At 43.3% G+C, this 20,883-nt stretch overlaps 1 protein-coding gene across 14 annotated transcripts in view; it reads left to right on the top strand.

Annotated features, from left to right (window-relative positions):
• Positions 1–18,797, top strand: part of mbnl2 (muscleblind-like splicing regulator 2) — a 61,676-nt gene extending 42,879 nt beyond the window's left edge. For 5 of the 14 annotated variants that reach the window (XM_050063059.1, XM_050063058.1, XM_050063055.1 and 2 more), the window contains exons 5-9: positions 2,599–2,859; positions 5,846–5,899; positions 6,322–6,472; positions 9,140–9,175; positions 14,985–18,797. In XM_050063059.1, coding sequence (XP_049919016.1) covers positions 2,599–2,859; positions 5,846–5,899; positions 6,322–6,472; positions 9,140–9,175; positions 14,985–15,109 — 627 coding nt within the window. In that variant the 3' untranslated portion in view covers positions 15,110–18,797. Of the gene's footprint in view, positions 1–2,598; positions 2,860–5,845; positions 5,900–6,321; positions 6,473–9,139; positions 9,176–10,299; positions 10,395–14,984 lie in introns of all 14 variants that reach the window. The other 9 variants (XM_050063064.1, XM_050063060.1, XM_050063067.1 and 6 more) reach the window with 9 other exon arrangements.
• The last annotated feature ends 2,086 nt before the right edge of the window (positions 18,798–20,883 follow it).

Raw genomic sequence — 20,883 nt, 5'->3', positions numbered from 1 at the left:
ACTGAATGAAGTTGGCTCTAATGAAACAGTATCCCTGCGAGACATGTATACACTCCCACACATGAGCAGCATGTGTGTGCACACGTGTTAGTGTGTGTTGGTCAAAAGCTGGTCTGTCTTTTCCAGGGGGGGCAGGGGATCTTTAGAGGGAGATATCAGTGGTATACATCATCTGAAAGATTCATTTTAGCTGCTGCTCAGCATTGTGTCAAGTTTTTCTAGTCATAGATATGTAATGAACATTGTGCTTTGATTAGGTGCCAATTCAAATTTTAGAAGTTTAGAGTGTATAGAGGCTTGGAATATCGTGATGGAAGAATATGATGGCCATTCTCATGCGCAATAGGGCTGCAACTAACAATTATTTTCATTGTCGACTAATCTGTCGATTATTTCTTCGATTAGTCGACGAATCATTTTATCGAAAAATGTGTTAAAATGTTGAAAAATGTCGGTCTGTCTCTCCCAAACCCCAAAATTATGTCATCTAATGTCTTGTTTCGTACTCACACCAAAGGGTTTTAGTTCACCATCATGGGAGAGTGTGTAAAGCTGCCAATATTTGATCGTAACAAGCTGCAGTAAGAGTATTTTGGGGCACTTTTATAGTCCTTCTCTATGAAAAATGACTCAAACCGATTAGTCGACTACTAAAATAGTCACCGATTATTTTAATAGTCGATTAGTCATCGATTAGTCGACTAAACATTGCAGGCCTCATGCTCAGATATGTCTCATGAGTTGTTTTTGACCACCTGAGAACTGATAAAAATGGTCAGAAATCCCCCACAAAATACCACGTTAAGACACCAAGAACTTGAGGAACACCACGGAAAAATACATGCTGTGATTTGGCATCAAAAACTTTTGATATTTGGAGATTTCTTGAAGAACTGGACTTTTACGTGGTTGAATGGCGAGCCCCTCTGTTATGGAAACTGCTGACAAACCCCCCTGTTGTCAATATACCTATGAAAGCCATCCATCGTCTGAATGCTCGAGGTCTTTAGAAGGGCTGTAGTCAACTAAAGAAAATGTTCGGCAACTGAATTTCTACCACCTTTTCGACCAAATGATTGACTTACTATTTTTAGCCCATTAGCTAACGTTAAAGTTTCTTTATGCTTCTGCGTACACTTGATGCGACGTGCATGCAGTTGCTCCGCAGTTGCTGTGTGCCTATCATAGTTCTGCGTCCTGTTGGTCTATGTTGCTATGCAATTCCCCGCCAAAGCGCTTGGGGGGCGCGGTGTTCTTTTATATACCTACCTAGACTCTGTGACGTCTATGGTCGTTGCTTGTTCATTGGTCATTTCCGCACCAAACGCTCTTCAACTTGATCCAACCGATCACAATGGAGACTTTTGAAAATGGCAATGCTGTGGTACTGCAGCAGGAAGTGACACCTTGCGAAATGCCGGACATGATGTAGTTTGGAGGACCAATCGTAGCTCTTGCGGTCTGCGTTTCCTCGACGCGTGGTTACAATTTTTTGGAGGCGCACGTCGCATCTCTGCGTAAGTTGCAGAGGGATGCAGTGCTGTTGCAAAGTCCTCTGTGTCGTAGGTACGCAGAAGCATAAACCTTGCTTTAGTCATCGTTCTGCTCCAGCAAGGACTCCGGTGTGATCGCATCCTTTTCATAAGCTTTACAGTCTTTTTGTAAAACCTACTAAAATTAATCAACAGTGACAGAATCCGACACTGTCACCAGCCAGCCAATCACAGTTGAGAAGGGGCGGGACAAGCACAGCATAGACCAACCGTCACAGAGGACAGATACAAGCGCTGAGCAACAGCTGGCATTTTTCAGCTGGGGAAAGAAACGCTTTGGTGGACACTTAAAGTGACACCAGCGATTGTTCAACCTAGCATAACAACCAACCAATTGACCAACAGACGGACCCCAGTCTCCACTGTGTGGCTGTAAGCTTACTGAGTCTACAAGAGTCACAGCTTTCCAGTCATATCCAAATTTATGCAACTCCAAGCCTGTCTAGGGACCCAGTATGCAGAAATATTCAAATACAGTAGGTGATGTTAACACATTTGTACTGCATGAGAGAAATGGCACATTTGTTGCCCCAACAGCCTGGGACCAGCATAAAGTGAGCATGTCTGTAAAGCAGAGACATGTCGGTACCCATGGAAACTATTGTCACTATTTAGCCCAACTTGGGAGCGTTGTTTAGGCCGCTTCCGTCAAAGTTAGAATGATAAAACTCAGCCTGAATTTTTTTGTTATTTTGTACAAAGATATGTATCAGGATTCTCATTTTCAAAAAGAGTCACACACCAAAATGTCAAATACTTTTAAAAAAATCTAATACTGTCATCAGGATGTTGATGGCTGCTTGAGCTCCTGTTCTGGGTGGTTGATCATGCGCTGCAGTCAGAGGATGACAGGAAATACAAATAGAGTTGAACGCAGCCGATGATTATTAAGATGTTTCTGTTGTGTTATTGTTTCCTGACATTTTCTGGACGCTCAGATATTCACAGTGTGTCTGTGTGTATTTCTGTGCTCTCTCTTTTCGCATACATCGCTCTGTCTGTCCACATCTGTGTGCGTGTGTCCGCCTGCCTCTCCCGCTCCCAGGTGTGCCGCGAGTTCCAGCGGGGCAACTGCGCCCGCGGCGAGACCGACTGCCGCTTCGCCCACCCGAGCGACAGCCCCATGATCGACACCAGCGACAACACGGTCACCGTCTGCATGGACTACATCAAGAGCCGCTGCTCCCGCGAGAAGTGCAAGTACTTCCACCCCCCGGCCCACCTGCAGGCCAAGATTAAGGCCGCCCAACACCAGGCCAACCAGACGGCTGTGGCTGCGCAAGCTGCCGCCACAGCTGCAGCCATGGTGAGAGCGCAGCACCACAGCCTGCCTATTGTACCCTATGCCTACGGACACACACACACAGTTGTCCTTGTAGTAGCAAAACAAATCTCACAATTTCGAGTACATATAGAGCTTGTAAGGTCTGCACGGGACAATAAAGGTATTTTATGGCGCCTATACACAGTTTACCCTGAACTTTCTAACAAGAGCTTTCATTGTAACACCCAGGGAGGCTTTACAGGGCACAAACAAGTTATTATTGGAGCTTTTATAGTTGTGGAAGAGCAGGTACATACAGTATTATTCACACGTAAAATAGCAAGTCATATAAGCTGCCTGTTTTAACACAAAGCACAGATTGTGTAAAGTGGAGATCCAGGAATACACACTGTAACCGTCAGCTGATCGAACCCAGCCCGACAACAAGTGCTTTGTTAGTTTCTGTCCATCCCTCTTGAGCAACTTAAAAGCACACGTACTGTAGGCCCACTGATCGCTATCATGTCATCACGGCTTCTATGTAAACACGTGCTGCCGATGATGATGATGATGATGATGACACCCGCGGTAACATAAAATGTGGAGCGCTGCTTTATTGCTGTATAAAAACACACCCACCTCTGCTGGCTGATTCTAGTGGACTCCGGTGTACAATAGTCGTCCCAAAGTGAGGCCGTTGTATACAATAAACAGGGTTTAGCGAGACCTAAATGCACCGGTATAATGCCGCAAGAACAATCTGTTATTATCTCACCGCAGTCCGCTTTTATTTTCCAATGCCCTTGGTTCATACAGAGACAATGTGCTGGCTCACCCCCCCTTCCATCCCACCTCCCCCCCTCCTGCTCTCAATGATAAGTGCGGCTCTCTGCAGATCAGTGTAAATTGAATCGGGGATGGATGAGGATGTAGCCTCGCGGGTGGGGGGTTAACCCTCCTCTGCCTTTAGTCGGAAAAATCCCCCAACAGGCTGACGACAGACAGATGGAAATGCAGACACACAGACAGTGGGAAGGGTTTGGCAGTGTGTCTTTGGCTGTGCCCCACCCTCCCCCAGGCTCCTGAGCTGAGTGGCTTCTTTTTGAATGGTCTTTTTGGCTGCTGCACTCCTGCACACCTTGTCCTGCGCCAGTGTGCTGACTGACGCTCTCCTCCTCCATGGCATGGGCATGCTTTTACGCGTCGCACACACCTTTCTCTCATTGGCTGGCTCCATCGCTGCTTGCTCTCTTTGTCCTTCCTGCACACGTCCACAGCGTGAAGTCGACTGCGGGCGCAGGTTAGTTTTGTGCATTTCGTAGCAGGTGCATGGAAGCAGGGGAACCGGCAAGGGATTGACGCATGCATGAATAAAAAAAGAGCCTGAGACCTGATGTTGACCCTGAGACACACTGAGTACTTCAGCTTCCCCTTCAGGTACACAAAGCTTCATCAGACAAGAACCCGTGTTCTTCATTTATCAACTTTATGGCCCAATTCCCAATTTACAGCAGTTGAAGCTGCGCTAGAGGTGAGCAGGGTTAACTTTAGGACAATGACTTGTTTAGTCAGCACCTTTAATCCAATTTCCTTGTAGCCCTTAGCCTAAGCTGAAGCACTTTTATTGAAGCAGAGACCCATAAAACCTGTTTTGCTGCACTGCTGCAAATAGCTAATATCATTACCCATAACTCACGTTTTTTTTGTTTTTTTTTTGTTTTAAATCTAGCAAACAGTCTACTGTAGATAAGGTTACACACGAACTGATACAGTTACAGTAAGACAATCCTATTACTGAGATTATGTTGTTTTACTGTGCCACATTATGTGCTGCTTGCCACGCTGTAATCTCCTCCCTCATTGCCAGGCGAATGCAGTCATCTTTGCTTTTCATATCACTTTAATAGACCATCTTCCATTTGAACTAACCACGGTGATTAACGCTACGGCGCATCAGCTTGTCGCTCTCTAATAGGGACACATATTGTCACACGCCAGTAGGAAATCCACATACATGAAGCAAGAGGCTTGTGCATGGACCCCCTTTAAGTGCTGTGCTCATCACATCCATGTCATTTTTTTTTCTTCCCCTCTCAGCGTGACATTTATAATAAATTAAAAGATCTGTAAACACATATTTGTATGTAGGAGGAATGTAGGAATAAACAGAGCTCCACATTCTGTGATTTAACTTTAACTCACACGCCACCTCCCCATTGATCGCACTAACAAGCCACACGATGTAGTTTGAGGGTTTGTCACTTACGTCGAGCGCTAGACGTGAGATGACACCCGTACAAAGACAGGATGTTATCGCTAAACGACTTCTAGGATTGTGAGGACTACTTATTGTCGCTGCCACACGGGTGACAGCGTTTCAACAGCCTCTCGCAAGTCATAGTGTTTTTCCCAGCTCTTGCGGGCAGCTGTGAGGGCAGAGTTCAGTAATTCGAGGGGCTTTGACCACTCACATCCCAATCTGCCGTGGGTGTTTTAGGCCCAAAACAACTTCCAGGAGCACTGTAATTACTGTGTGTAGCACTTCTCTGAAATCTGTAGAGAACCTGTGTTCAGATCTCACACCAAGTGCCAGTATTTCTAGCCTCAGTTGTGTTTACTGCATTTTCTTCTTGCGTAGATATTAAACAAAAAAGTTGATTTACTTGTTGACAAGTAGCTGACGTTACTAAATGCTTTCCCAGTAGTTTTGAAATACATCATAGACTCTTGCTTTTTTTAACCAAAGGTTAATGTAGATGCTTTTTTTTTGCTTTTTGTACTAATTCAAAAAGTAGCAATGTTTCCTTTAAAGTAAACAAAACAGTTTTTTGTTTATGTGCATGCCTATTGTTTTGTATGTGGTATACTTGCATTCAGATTATTTTTGTTTTTGTTTTTTTCCTTCTCACCTATCCACAATGCAATGCTGTCCCCCATGACGCACCTCTGCTTGCTGTTACCTGTATGTTAATACGCTTGAATCCCATTGGCCCACTGCCATCATGTGCTCGCTGCCTGCTAATTAAAGACTCAGTCGACTGCCAAAGCAATGAAGCGACCCCTCGAGGCAACTGTAGACCTGGTACTTTGACCTTTCACCTTTTGCTTTGCATGTAGCTTCTTTAATTGTACTGTAGCCACTCACAAAATTTAAGTTGGCTCTTTTGTTTTTTGTGAAACCCTGTAAGACACTTTAAAGTATAAATATTTATCATTTATGATCGCCAGTGGCAACTCTAGACTGTACTGTACATTTATGAAACTACACTGTAATGTTAAAGTAATTCACACTGTTTGATTTAATGTGTTGTTGATGCCTTGCTATGGTGTAGTTTCTCATTGTCCTTGTGATAGTTACAGCAAGTTTCCATGTTTGCCTTGTTGTGCTGTGCATAGACAAATAACAGATTCACAAATATCAGTGTTGACTTGTGTAAGTACACAGATCAAATCTACTGTGCTTCTGTTGTGCGTGTGTGTGCGTGTGTGTTTTTGGTGGTGCAGGCGTTCCCCCACGGCGTCCTCCAGCCCCTACCAAAGAGACAAGCACTTGAGAAGAGCAACGGAGCGAGCTCCCTGTTCAACCCCAGTGTTTTGCACTACCAGCAGGCGCTGGCCAACGCACAGCTCCAGCAGCCAGCTTTCTTTCCCACAGGTAAGAGCTCCCGATCGATACACACGGCACACACACGCACTCTCAGGTATGCGGAGCATGCAGGCATACACACACAGACGCAGGTACACTCACTGAATGTGCTCGGCTAACCTTCTGTCCATCATAAATGTGTCTTTTTGGAGTTTTTAGTGATAAAGTGAGAGCGCTAGTTGTTGTTTATTTAGATTTTGCTGTTATTTATACCCCCTTTTGTGCCAGAAACAAAGAAATCTTCATTATAAGAAATAACTGTTTTAAAGTCAATTGGCCCTTCATTGCACTACATTTAAATTAGCACAAAGTCAGCCATGCATTTATTACCCAGCTGGCCGCCAACATCTTTAGCTGTTGATATGTGGTTGAATTTAGGTTGTGACCAAAATTAAGGCCTTGTTTACACGGATACCCATCTTGTATAAAAAAAATTCCGGGTTTACACGATCAGCTGTGAAAACGATATCACTGTTTCCACGAAAACGCAGAAACTGCAGCTTTTTGCTGCAATTAGCATGCCAGGCCAGAAGAACGTTGTGCGCACGCACAGTGATTTGCTATCCTCTTTGCGATAGTGATAAAAACAATGATAAACTACATTTTAACCTTATGTAGCATAGTTAGCTGCTATGCACTTACTAATATTGGACACAGCAGACGTCTTCGTGCGCCGATGTAGCTGTGATGTTGATGCAGCAGTGCTAAGTGCATTTGTAAGCTCGTAAGTAGTCCCTCAAGTGCTAACAAAACGTAAACAACCCGGCATGTATCCGCCATTGTCGTTGTGGTTCCTGGGCATCTAACGGGCATGTGCGAACTGGGTTGCAACGTCGTCGTTTTCCAAAATATCCGTCTATCCTGTTAACACGTCTCCGTAGGAACAAATATTTTTAAAAACTTTCGCTTTGAAAATCTCCTTTTTCGTCGAGAAAAACGCAGGTTACGTGTAAATGATAGGTGCAAACGCGAAGATAAATACCCGTTTTCAGAAATATCCGGAACCGTATAAACAGGACCTGAATGTCAGCACTGTCAGTGTGATGTAGGATACTCAGGAGTCGTCCAAACATGTCATGCCAACCTCATCTTGACGTAGAATAACAAAATTTAGTCATACGATATGAAAAAACAAGATTCACATTTAAACAAATCATGAGAATGTTATAGTTTTTCTTCACCCAGCACTCATTTTTACTGAAGAGAGCTTGAATGCATCATAATGTAACTCAACTCAGCCTCCAGTAGCTGTTCGTTCCAACCACTAGCCGCTAACTGCTACAAGCTAACGTTAACTAGCTCTCCTGCACATTTCAACTGGGATTTATTGTTGACAATGTAGCATCAATAGTGAGTTTAGTGCGTCCTTTTGTCCTGAAAGCGTCCTAGGGAAGATCTCTGCTTGTCCCAAACACATTTTCTATTAACCCAAGACGATGGGGTGTCGTTAATCTGCCGAATATCGGCTGATAAATCAGTGCATTCCTTTTCTTTTGAAAGGTATTAATTGCTCTGACGCATGTAAGGAGCCCTGCTGTGATGTGTGTGCTAATATCTCAACTGCTTCCCTAAACTTTGATCTGATGCCTGCCAATATAAACACATAATGGCAGCCAGGTTGAAGGGCAGTGCGCGCTTTGATCAGAGCAGTAAAAGACCAGTTGTTTCTAACACAAAGGCTCTGTAACTATGTTGAGGCACCAAAACTTTAGGCCTTTAAAAGGACATACTGATTTATAATTTTGAGCAAACGCAGCCTTTTTATTGTGTATTTAACGTTGATATTATGATATAATTTCCCCACATTAATTCAAGTCTGCTCCTCTATTCCTCTTCACTTCTTCCCCCCCACATTAAAAGCACTCTCTGTCAACTCCTCACAGAAGCTAACAGTAGCTTAAGCCCCCTCGGGTCACCCGCTAAATGAGTTAACCGCAGCTAAAGTATTAGCCTGTAGCCATGATGAGTCATAAGGATGAGACTCTCATCCCTCACTCATCTCTTTACCTGCTCCCTTTGTTTCCCCGGTGGTGTGAGATGCCTGACAGCCCCTCAGTCCTCCCTCCCTCCGTCTGTATCCGTGTGTGGGAAGTAGCCCTGGGTGAAAGTCGTGTTCGCAAATTATGTTGTTGCAGATCTGCTAAGTTTCAGATGGGTGGGGGTTCTCCACCCATCTGAAACTTAGCAGATCTGAGTGGAGGCCTGTGCATATTGTTGTACTGATGCTGCTCGGAGTTTTGTGGCCTAGAAGACTACAGGAAAGTATTGCGATGAGCTGCTTGTCGACCAGTAGAAAAATGTTTAACGTTAGCTGTTAGCTCGACAGTCATAAAATAAAACCCACCAAAACCATCTTAATCAGTCTTGTCAGTCGCCTACTCCTTTAACAATCACCAACTCCAACTCCATATCCCACAATGCACCTATAATCGCTAGTGTTTCCTCACTAATGCTGTCACTGCGTACGGGAGCTCCTCTGCTTGCTACTGTTACCTGCATTCACACCTGGCTGACAGCACCACTGTAGCAGTAGCATCTGAGTTTTGTTTTGTCTTGTCTAACCTTGTTGTTCTCCTCCCTCTTAATTAACCCATTTATTTCCACTCTCTCTCTCTCCCTCCCCCTCTCTCCCTCTCTCTCTCTCTCTGTCTCTCTCTCTCTGCATGAACACAACAGGGTCAGTCTTGTGCATGACTCCTGCTAGCAGTCTTGGTAGGTCCTGACCTTCCCTTTGCTCTCTCACACACACTGTTTGATGTATACGAGTGGGGAGGGCGGGTGGGAGGGGGGCGGTATCTGCAGCCCTTGCAGGTGAGACAAAAGGTCATCGCTGCGGCGGCGATGAAGCTTTAAAATGTGCTCGAGGTATTTGTCATGAAACTGATATGAAATATGTCCGATTTGTGTCACCTGAAAGAGTTGTGACTTCCTTGTCTCCCTGCTGACTTACTCGCTAATGACTGTGTGTTCATGATGAAAGTCGTAGATCAAATACTGCAGACTGATCTGTTCTTGAGCCGTAGGATAGCGACTGTCTGTTTGCTGTGCTTTGTTGATCAGGAAATTTAAATCAGGTTCCCAGAGAAGTTATTTCAGCCACACAGCTGGAGCGTTTGTCTCCGCTAAAAGGGGGATGGGAATCACAAAAAAAGTCCCAGTCGGCCACATTAATAAACAGGAACATGATGGTTTTAACATCGATCTATCAGAGATGCATGTTTCTGGCATGAAGTAGCCGCCTGGGTTTTTGCCATCTTCTTGCTGTTGTCAGCGCACATGAATAAGAAGAATCAGATTCCCATCCCCGCTGCCAAAAATGTCATCGATTCATTGTAATTGGTGTCTTGTGCCCCGCAACTTCTCTGGGAAAAAACAGCAAACTGATTTTCCGTATAAATTTCCTTACTTGTGATTGTAATCAGCTTCTCTCCTCTTGTTTTTTTGTTTTTGTTTTTTTTTCTCCCATGCTCTCTTTTTTTTTCTTTCTTTCTTCCTTTCTTCCTTTCTTTCTTTCTTTCTTTCTTTCTTTCTGTCCTCCTTGCTTTGCATTGTGAATGGTTGCATGCCATCTGCCGGTGTAACCCTAACGATGGCTTGCTGGCTCTCTGTAACATCCGCCACCACCACCATCAACAACAACTCCAACAACAACAACAAACGATACTGTCCACACACACACACACACACACACACACACACACACACACACACACACACACACTTCACAACTGTTGCCATGGTTACCATAATGCTCCACCTACCTGTCCATTGCTACCACCTCCTTCCCTCTCCCCCCCATTCCTCCTCCTCCTCCCTTTCCCACCCTGAAAACAAAGTCCCAATGATGTACAGTGCTACGCCTGCTACTGTCTCTGCAGCAACAACTCCTGCCACAAGTGTCCCCTACGCAGCAACAGCACCAGCCAATCAGGTTTGCTCCTTTTAAAGCTTTCTTTCATCAGTCCCCGGAGCTCTGAATAAGTACTGCCTTCTAATAGTGAGCTGCAATAACCTGCAGCTGAGCCTGAGCCCACGCCCAGCCCCTCCCCATCCATCCACCCGCCTGCACTGGGCGAGCTGAGTGGGTATTTTCCAGAGAATTCATAAGCGGAGGGGCTACCTGAGCCGGTGCCGGTGCTCATGCAAAACACCAGCCCCACGAGGCGCTCCCAAACAAGCACTTCTTCAGAGCTCCCACATTTGCAAAGTAGTAGTTGTGTTGTGTTGCACTACTTCCTGGTTTTGTTTTGCATGTTCTGTTTTTTAAGTTTTATTTTCCACTTTTCTCGTTGTTGTCAAATAAGCCTCTCCATCTGCAATAGGGGGCATCATCTGTACTGCTTGTGTGCTACGCAAACACACACATCCGAGCAAATACACACAGGCTATTTCTGCAGCACTGGTTCGTAACAGCTGCCGTGTTGTTGTTGTTTTTTCTGTTTCCACCCTTCCCAGTTTCACCTTTTTACCTTCTCCTGATCGCGGGGATAAAAGGGGGGAATTAATCATAAGAGGAAACAGTTACGGGGCGAGCTTGTCAGGGTGAGACAGACACGGGAGAAATGATCACAGAAGCTGTCTAAAAATGGCCTCTGATCGGCGGCTCTCCTGTTGCTGCGTGTCAGCAGGAGCCAGGGAAGCGGGGCCAGGTTTTTGAATGCCAGAGTGACGCATGTGTGCCCCATTTTAAACCTGGAAATTTCAGCACAATGCTGGCACTCTGGCTCCACGCAGCCGGTAATCATTTACTGGTAGTTCTGTATAGAGGTGCCTTGAGGACAAACAGATGAACAGATTAGACGTGTTCTGCAGGTAGGAATGTGGCGTTACTGGAAAAATAATCACGTCATTTACTGGATGCAATATTGTCCACATTATCACTGTTAGTCCTGACTAGTACCAGTTGCAGGGACCAGTACCCTAACCTCTTTGTGTACCACTTCTTCTCACTATTCTTTCTTTGGTCTTCCTATCTGGAATTAAAAAAGAGAGGCAGTGTAAAAAACACAATCACAGGTTCATTTTCAAATTAAAAGACATCTCTGAGATGTCCCCTCGATCATCAGCCGAGGATCCGGCCCCACCACCTTGTGCTTTATTGCCCCTCATAGGCCAGCAGTGCGTGCACTTCCTGTGAGTCACCGTCTCTTCCTGTAATTGGCATGCAGCAGCAGTAGCGGCAGGAAGCAGAGCTGCTCTTTAAAGATGCATGTGGGACAAGGAGCCGGAGAAACACTGACGTCAGCCCTTGCTGTCTGTCTCCGTCTGCCCCCCACCCTCGCCTCTCTTTCTCCCCCCCCCCCTCCCCGCCCTGCATAAAGATCCCTCCAGCTAGGACACGGTTAATACCTCTGATCACCAGCTGTACTGCAAACAGTACATGCCTCGGTCACTACAGTTGTCCCCATTGTGATATTTTTCACAGTAAACACCCAGATTATAATTTTTATTTTAAGTTTGTGCTAATGCTAGCTGGTTACCATCAGTTATTAGCATATCCTTTATTGTTACATGGCCTCTTTGAGACAATTTGGACAGAACTTAGTGAGAAGAATGAAATGATCATAGTGGTATTAACAAAGATTTGCCTTTGTCGTGTAATAACACCCCAATAAAATGAGACGAACACATGCAGAGAGGGAGAGGATGCTGTAGACGTGTCGAAAGGTTCAGAGTCTGGTCAATTCATGACCGTCTGAACTGTCACTGTGACACGACAAGCAGGAACCAATCACGTCATTCCATGTTCCAGCTCATAGAAACCATGTGCGAGCAGTGCTGGGGTCTCTGGCAACTGCGAGATGCTGGAGATTGTGAAGTCACAGCGCCCTCAGCTGTCTGAATACAGCATTACATCAAAGCTTTTCTATGTGAGCTGCCTGCTGAACTAATAGGGAGATAAGTTAGAATTAAATGGAATAGCTCTTCAGCTAGAGGAGCAGGGTTCAGTCTTTCACCTCCCTGTGGAGAGAACCTGTCGTTATTCTTATCACATTTATTAAAATGAACAGCCCAGGTCACTCAGATCCGAAGCAATTAGAAGAATAATCTGATATTAATCTGTACAAAAAAGTCACAACAGTTCAAACCTCCATCATAAGTCTGTAACGCACACTTTATCATATTTATTTATCATCTGCCAGTGTGAAACATGCTTACTGCAAAATAGGCCCTTGTTTTTACCCACCTGCGGTACCAGACGGGTGGGGTGTACCCTCCTATACGTGGCTGATCCCACCCATCTGGTAGCCAGTAATATCTGCACCGCACTGTGGAGCGGGCTCTCCTCTTTGCCCGTGCACATCACACACTCTCCACCTGTGGTGACCTTCTGTGATGTGTGATGTGACCAGTGGCTTCTGTCCTTCTCTGGCTGTCTATTGTATATTAACAAGCACCATGCTGCTTTGTACTGTGTTGGCTTGCTGCCAGTGGCAACACATGATGGCGGCCAGCAGCTCTTCTACCTGTCTCCTCCCCTACAGACAGTCTCTCTCTCTCTCTCTTCCTCTCCCTCTCTTTCTCTTTGTTGTGTGTTGGATTAGTCTTTATCTCCTATTGAGAGAATACACGCGGAGGTGTCCAGACCTGGGTCAAATGCTATTTGCAAATAATTAGAGGCTTTGCTCTCGTCCACATGAAACACCAGGCTACCCACCTGATGCTGATATGCCTCAGGATGCTTCAACAAAGTCCAAACAGTGCGTTGTCTGACCATGTCAAAAGGCAAAAGTGTTTTTATTTGGCCATGCACATAGGTGGTCTCCTCCTCACTGCATCATACAGTCTTCCTGACGTCTCTCCAAGACCCTTTAGGACTCGGACATACTTTCTGTGGACAGCTGTGGACTTGTACCAATCACTCAGACACACACACACATGGTCCAAGTCGTACTACAACTGAGGGTCCACGTCAGTCCGGCATTCGACGCATGCGCATATCCCCATCCAGGCTCCATTCCAGCTGGTGGCGGTAATGAACCATAGCATTGTTGGCCAACTGCCATTAAAATGGAGAGGAAGAAGCACATCAGGAGAAAAAATGGCCACAAATCAAAGCACAAGATGTAATGATAGATACATAGATAGGTTGGTTGGTTGGTTGGTAGGTAGGTAGGTAGGTAGATGGATAGATGGATAGATAGGTAGATAGATAAGTAGGTAGGTAGGTACTTAGGTAGATAGATAAGTAGGTAGGTAGGTAGGTAGGTAGGTAAGTAGAAAGGTAGGTAGATAGGTAGAAAGGTAGATAGATAGGTAGAAAGGTAGATAGGTAGATAGGTAGAAAGGTAGATAGGTAGGTAAGTAGAAAGGTAGGTAGGTAAGTAGATAGATAGGTAGGTAGGTAGGTAGGTAGAAAGGTAGATAGATAGGTAAGTAGAAAGGTAGATAGATAGGTAGGTAAGTAGAAAGGTAGATAGGTAGATAGAAAGGTAGATAGAAAGGTAGGTAAGTAGAAAGGTAGATAGATAGAAAGGTAGATAGAAAGGTAGGTAAGTATAAAGGTAGATAGGTAGAAAGGTAGGCAAGTAGAAAGGTAGATAGAAAGGTAGGTAAGTATAAAGGTAGATAGGTAGAAAGGTAGATAAGATAGAAAGGTAGGTAAGTATAAAGGTAGATAGGTAGAAAGGTAGATAGAAAGGTAGGTAAGTAGAAAGGTAGATAGGTAGGTAGGTAAGTAGAAAGGTAGATAGAAAGGTAGGTAAGTATAAAGGTAGATAGNGATGGATGGATAGATAGATAGATAGATAGATAGATAGATAGATAGATAGATAGATAGATAGATAGATAGATAGATAGATAGATGTCATGCGCACCCTCGAAAGTCGGACTTGGCCTCAGAGGAAGTTGTTTCTCTCTTTGGAGTGATTTGTGTTGGGAACATGATTCCGCAACAATCTGACCCAACTACAAAACCCAACTTGATATAACAGCTCCCGTAGCTCCTTTGTGAGAAAGTAGCTACCAGCTAGCCGAAGAATGAATCAAGGCCCGACCTGCACTACCAACAATGTATGTTCCCTTGTTGGTAGTTAGGTAGACCATCTTTCTAGACAAATCAATCAAATCAAATTAATTTTTCTCTGTGTGAAAAGGAATGGACTCAACGGGAACATCGGCAAGTTTGCGAACTCATATGCTAATTAAGACAAAAGCAAACAAACTGTAGGTTTGAAAATGCCTTAAGAGACGCTCGTATACTGGTTTCTTTCACGTCTCCAAACACCTGGCCAATCAGAGCCTGGATCTTAAAGTTATTAAAAGGTTGTTCGATGATCTGACAAGCACTTTGAAGCACATTGAGGCCTCAAGTAGGCAGAAATGGCAAATAGTGTTTGACCCAGATCACACCAAACACAATAAAGGCATCGATTCTATGTACTTAAGTTGTTACGTATATTCTTATATGACATTTTACATGTGAATAAACAGTTTCTCTCTTACAGGTCCACTAAATATATCTCTCCTTGTGCTACCTCCTTCCTCCTCTTGTTTCTACCTCCCTGTCTCCGTCCTGCAGATCATCCTGAAGTAAGTGTCAGGAAGGGAACGGAGTGTCACGAAGCTGCACTAGGAAACCCAAAACAGCCCCTGTGTAAATACTACCTTGCCTCTCCCGTAGAGGTCCAGCAACCTGCATGCTAAGAGTGTAACACTTCAATTTAACCGTAAGAACTGCAGTGCCGGTGTAACACACACATAAAAAAAAAAAAAAAGATATATACTGTATGTATTGCTAGAAAAAAAAATTAACATGAAAAAGTCAAAAATATTCTTATGTATAGTACTACATACATAGCAGACACACTATAGAGGTCATTTTAACAACTGTTCTCCCAAAGTACCGTGGATCCCCTCTCTTTCATATTTATTCTAAAAGAACGCTGCACAATGTTCATCCCTTTGGTTAGTCAAAAACAAGACGCTTGATTTGCACTATACGAGACATATAGTGCGTAATGTTCGAGTGGGAAACAGGAAGAGTCACAGAAAACCCCCGTGCACAACCACACCAACACCAACGCACTCGGCGCTTTCAAGAGTGTTCTTGTCGTTTGCTTTCCTCTCTACAAAGTTGAATGTCCTTGGGGCAGACAGGCTCATGTTTTCTTAATGTGACTGTCCCTGCGAGGGTACCTTCGTGACCCTCGTCTGCCCCAGATGCTGTTAAGATGCCATGACGAAGCTTATCCTCCCCTCCCCCCCTGCCAACTCATCATCTCCGGAAACATCTTGCCAAAGTTGAAGAGGTCGGTGGAATCAACCTGCCAGAAAGCAGAGCATTTTAACACCCTGATAAAATTCTTTTTTGTTTTTCTTGCCATTGCGAAAGCTGCTCACAACGCACCCTTTATTTGTTTCGGTGCTGGGTTCAGTTCTTTGTTGAGGAGGAGTGGTGGGATAGATTGTGCACGGATCTCTGTATGCAGGCAGTCGGGACTGGGGGACGACAGTGCCCGGTGTTGACGGAAGATAGTCGTGGCCATTACCGAAAAGCCTAAAGGCTCGGGTCTGTGCCAAGGGCTTAACAAAGCTTGAGGGATCGTTCCAGACATACCAAGCCTTGTGTGTGTGTGTGCATGTGTGTTCGTATCTGGATGGTCTGCCGGCAGACTGGGACTTGAAGTGAGGTCTAGCAGGTGATGGCAACACCAGGCCCGGTAGGAGAGGTTTTCGGGGGGTGGGTGAGGGGACTTAAGTGCTAAGACTAAACAAAAAAAAAAAAATCGGTGCATTTGACGACGCTCGTCAAGCAAAAGATGACTTGAACTTCGACTGGAGGGCTATCTGTGACCGTCGGTTGTCCTGTCCAACCCTACTATCACCGATAATCCTGTTCCATTTTAGAAAACTGTAGAAGTGCCTAAAAAATGCTCATCAACAACACGTTCATCCAGAGTGTATCACTAAAAGTCACAGACACAACACACCGGCTGTCGGAGGCGGCTTGGACTTTTTCGGGAAAGACATCACATCCAATCGTTGCCGGACACAGTTACCCGGTAACCGTTCATTAACATCACAAGTGACTTTATCGAAACAAAAGAAGTTAAAGAAACGACAAATCAAAAATAGCTTTGTAGAATGTTTGGTGACTTTCACGGTGTACCATCGTTTCTTACCATGGTTTGAGTAGTTTACATGAGGAACGTGAGTGCGAAAAAAATGTATTGTAAACTGTGTAATGTATGTAAAGTGTCTCTTATTTTGAGAGTTTATATTCATGGTTCTAGAAATGTATTCAAAGTTATTTAAAAATTTGTGTTGTGTCTGCTATCAAGGTATTTTTGAACCCCAAAACCCTCCACCATCTCCACCTCCACTTCCACCCAGAACAATCATTTGTCTTTTAGCCATTGTTTTATTCTTTTAGACCAACCCTCCCATTATTTTTAACTCATACTAAATCTTATTTCAAAAATTCTGATGTAATCTCATGGTGCTTGATTAACATCGACAATCCACAATCATACCTTTGGACGGAGTGCTCCACTCTGGTTTCATCCACTCTGATTGTCTCCACACGCATTATGATTTGTATGTAATATTTGTGGAAGGTGGTGAAAGTTTTATTTTGTTGTAATTTATCTTACGTTACTCTTGGTCAAAATTTTAGTCAAAAACAATGTTGTTAACTATTCTATTTTGAAATGAATGTAATTTATTGAGCTGTGCTACGTTCTGCACGGTTGGTCATTTCAAGGTCTAACCTGTCAGGTCAGCGAATGAGAAGTCGCACACATGTCTGAGGGGTGGGGCTTTAAAAGCCGGCCCACCAATAGGAAAAAGCTACTGGATCTTTCTTGCCTTCTCATCGATTATAAAGATCACGGTGTTGCAGTAATGAGCATAGTTATAGAGTTGCTTGTGTTGTTGGAAAAAAAAATGTTTATTGTATAGATGACATTTTACCAAAAAAAGAGACGAAAATTTCAAAAAAGATGTACTTTTCACTCTAGTATAATAGTATTTCATAACAATATTAAGTTGTTGCTGTGGCAACCAAATGTTGCAATTACTAAAGTTCGGTATTTTTGTAAATGACATTGTTAAGTTGATTTTTTGTTTGTTTTTGCTAGAACACTGTACACAAGGTAGATTGTAAAGAAGATATGAACATTTCTTATTCTTCACTGAGATTATGACAATGACCTAATATTTTCATTAGCAAATAACAGCCTGTATAGTGCTGTGACTGTAACACTTCAATAGATTTAAAGTCATCAATGTTACATAGATTATATATAAATATATATATATAAGAACTAAATAATCTATAAATTAATAAGTTCAGATGTACAACTCTTCCCCTGACAAAGGACCTTTAGGTTCCACACTGAGACATTTTATTCGAGGCGTATGTATCACTAGAGTTAAGGATTGCACTTTTCATATTGTTTAAAGATGTGATCTGTTTTTTAATTTCCTTCGAGGGTTTAGCTGCGCCCTGCTCGTACAGTCAATCTGTTCATCAATCAAAAAGCAGACACCACCGGTAAATAACTTCAATTCAACATGTTGCATGACAAAACGAGTTTTTCTTTTCTTACTAAACGATAACGTACTGAATGTTTCTAGTGAAAAAAAAAAGTCCCACGACGCCCTTGTGTATGGAATCCTCTTGAGATGTAATGTTTTTTTGAAATGTGTCGGCAATGATTGACTGATGGGAAAAAAAATATGTAAGCACTTTCTGAGCAGTTGGTCAACTGAGCAGACTCAGCTTATCCAAACACTTTGCCTTATCTTGAGTCCATCGTGCTTAAGGTTTTATGTTTTTAAGAGCTCTTATGAAATTTATTAAAGAGACCTAAAGGAGTCTCGTTTTTCAAACCCCTTCTCAGTTTCATTTCAAATATCTTTATATCAAAAATCATGTTTTCTGGGGTATTAATGCACACATCACAAGGCCAAAAGGGGGCGACTGCAACAGGAAGAACAGTCATAAATCCTTTCCTCTGGTCTCCAAAATCCGTAGTGAGATTTTCTTTTGTCCCATTGCCTTACAATGGAACTGCTCAGAGTGTGTAATTCGCAGCTTTAGCCACCAGAGGGCGCTACACTGGAGACCACAGGGTATGAATTGTGACTGCTTGTGCCATCATTGTTGCAGTGTGCCCCACCAACAAAGTAAAGATGTAAAGATGAATTGACAAGATGACCCTCATTGGATTTATAGTTTCAATGTAATCATTTTTAAATGTATTCTTTTTGCATATATTTTGTGCTATTTTATGTTTCTATAGTCAAATGTTTTTTTGGTTCCAGCAAGATAGTGTAAAATCTATTGAAAGAAAGAAATAAAGAAAATCAAAAGAACGTGGTGTCTGGATCTTATTTGTGTCACGTAAAGGTCCTGGTTGTGGAGTATAAAACTGAGCCATCAGGACCTTAACTGTGAGAACGCTGAGATTTCGATGGTCCCTATTTTCCCCTCTCAAAGATCCTCTTGGTCCCTGAAGTCCACTTTGGGAACCTCTGCCATATAAGTAAATAAACAGCAGATGAGAGCCTAATTTGAACAACGTTCCTGGTTGTGGCAGCTAATTGGCTCTGAGACTTAAGGGTCTAAACGATGCTTTCATTAAAGCAGGTCTGAGCCTCCGCAATTAAGTTTTTACCACAGATGTTGAAGATAATGATAAGACCTTGGACCAGGACAAGCAAACTCTTTCATTTGTTGTTCTCTGTGTCATTTCCTGTGAACTGCAGTGGAGCATTTTTTGAGTAAAGTAAAAGAAAAAAAAAAAAGTTATATGAGGGGTCAATGATGCCACTATGTTGGTGGCTATTGTGCAATTATTGTACAGGTAGAGCGGCTGGGAGACTGATGGACTTCTGTGACCTTCAAGGTGAGTGTCACACAACTGACAGAGACAGATATGTATAGTTGCAGCCCTTTGGACACACCCTAATAAACCATGCCTCCTAACTGTACATGACAAACCCACCAACACAACCGTTGTTAGAACCTTGTTACACCATGATGCTGAAGTGAATAAATGAGGCTAAACGTTGTATATCTACGTCATTTGCCATATACGTAACAAGATGTTAGCCTTACCCCAACCTTAACTGCCTCTTTTTTAACTTAAAACTTAATTGCTAGCTAAATGCCAACTTCGCATTTTCTCTAGGGTTTCCACTTCTGGGCGAAGGGGCGAAAGGTGCCGATCGTGCCCTAGCTGCAGCCATGCCTACTTTGCTGGTTATGTCAGGAGACTAGATGTGTTAGCCTTGCTACCTTGTCCACGTGTACTGTTTGCGGAGAAACGCTAGGGTCTAGGTACCATGTCTGAAGGGTTATTTTTGGTTCCAAAGGCACTGTACTGAAAGTGTTTGGTGTAAACAGGGCGTTAGAGGAGTGAAAACACACAGCTGTTCCTTGGAAATTTTACTTTTACTTCGAAAGAAAAACTCAGTAAAGCCTCTAATCAACCTAAAGCTTTACTTTTGCAGTTCTATTTAGATCTGACAAATTGTGCTCAGGATAAAAGACTGATCATAAGAAACAAATTGAGGACTTGCAGTGAGTCTACCGTCCCTCCAAAGTACGACGTAAAATATGACGTGATAACAGTCAGCATGGCCCAGACAAGAGCTAAAGTCTGGGACATGGGACTTGCTTTCAGCTCCAACCAACTATGGTTGCAGTGCTAAATTCTCAAATGTCTATCGTACCATGAAAATCTCAAACCATTACAACCCTACTACAAACAATCAACCACGATTTTTCCTTGTTTTTGCCCCTAAATTTAAGCAAGCCTTCCCAGTTTGGACGTCAATATGACGTCAGAGAGACTTTGGTCTCTTAAGCCTGACAGATGTTAAATTTCGTTCGGAATTAAGCTCAGGTTGACAATACGTTAAACGTCTAACTATGTTAGAATCTCGTGTGGATGTAAACATTAAGACGTTTTGCAGACATTGGGTTTTGTTCTTCATACGTTACGACTGAATGTCCTTACTCTACATCAAGATGATGTTGGCACAAGATGTTTGGAAGACACTGGATTTTGGTAACTTAACAACACAACTTAAAACCTACAGAATATCAACGTCAGCTGTTGTCAGTATTTATCGTCAAATTGAAATTGGCATAGACGTCCTTTTTTACTATGACAGTTTTATTGAACTTTAAACCTCTCAAAGCTATGAACAGGCATGTAACCAACTGTTAGCTGAACACAACCCTTTCCGTTAACGTCACATTGGTGGGAAGTGGTAGCTAGTTCCTTAAATACAGCAAGAAATATTTTACTGTTATTCAGATGGTAGCCGGAGTCACTGACTGAACTTTTTTTTTTAATTCTTTATTTAAAGAACAGAATGAGAAAACAATTCATTATACGGTTGAAAGTCAACAAATACAGCTATAACAGAGAGCCAGGGACAATACCACACTACACAAGATATTA

The sequence above is a fragment of the Epinephelus moara genome, chromosome 15 (assembly GCF_006386435.1).
Source record: "Epinephelus moara isolate mb chromosome 15, YSFRI_EMoa_1.0, whole genome shotgun sequence".
In the NCBI taxonomy this organism is placed as follows: Eukaryota; Metazoa; Chordata; class Actinopteri; order Perciformes; family Serranidae; genus Epinephelus; species Epinephelus moara.
Note: the sequence above shows the minus strand (reverse complement) of the source record. Positions and strands in the feature narration are given on the sequence as shown.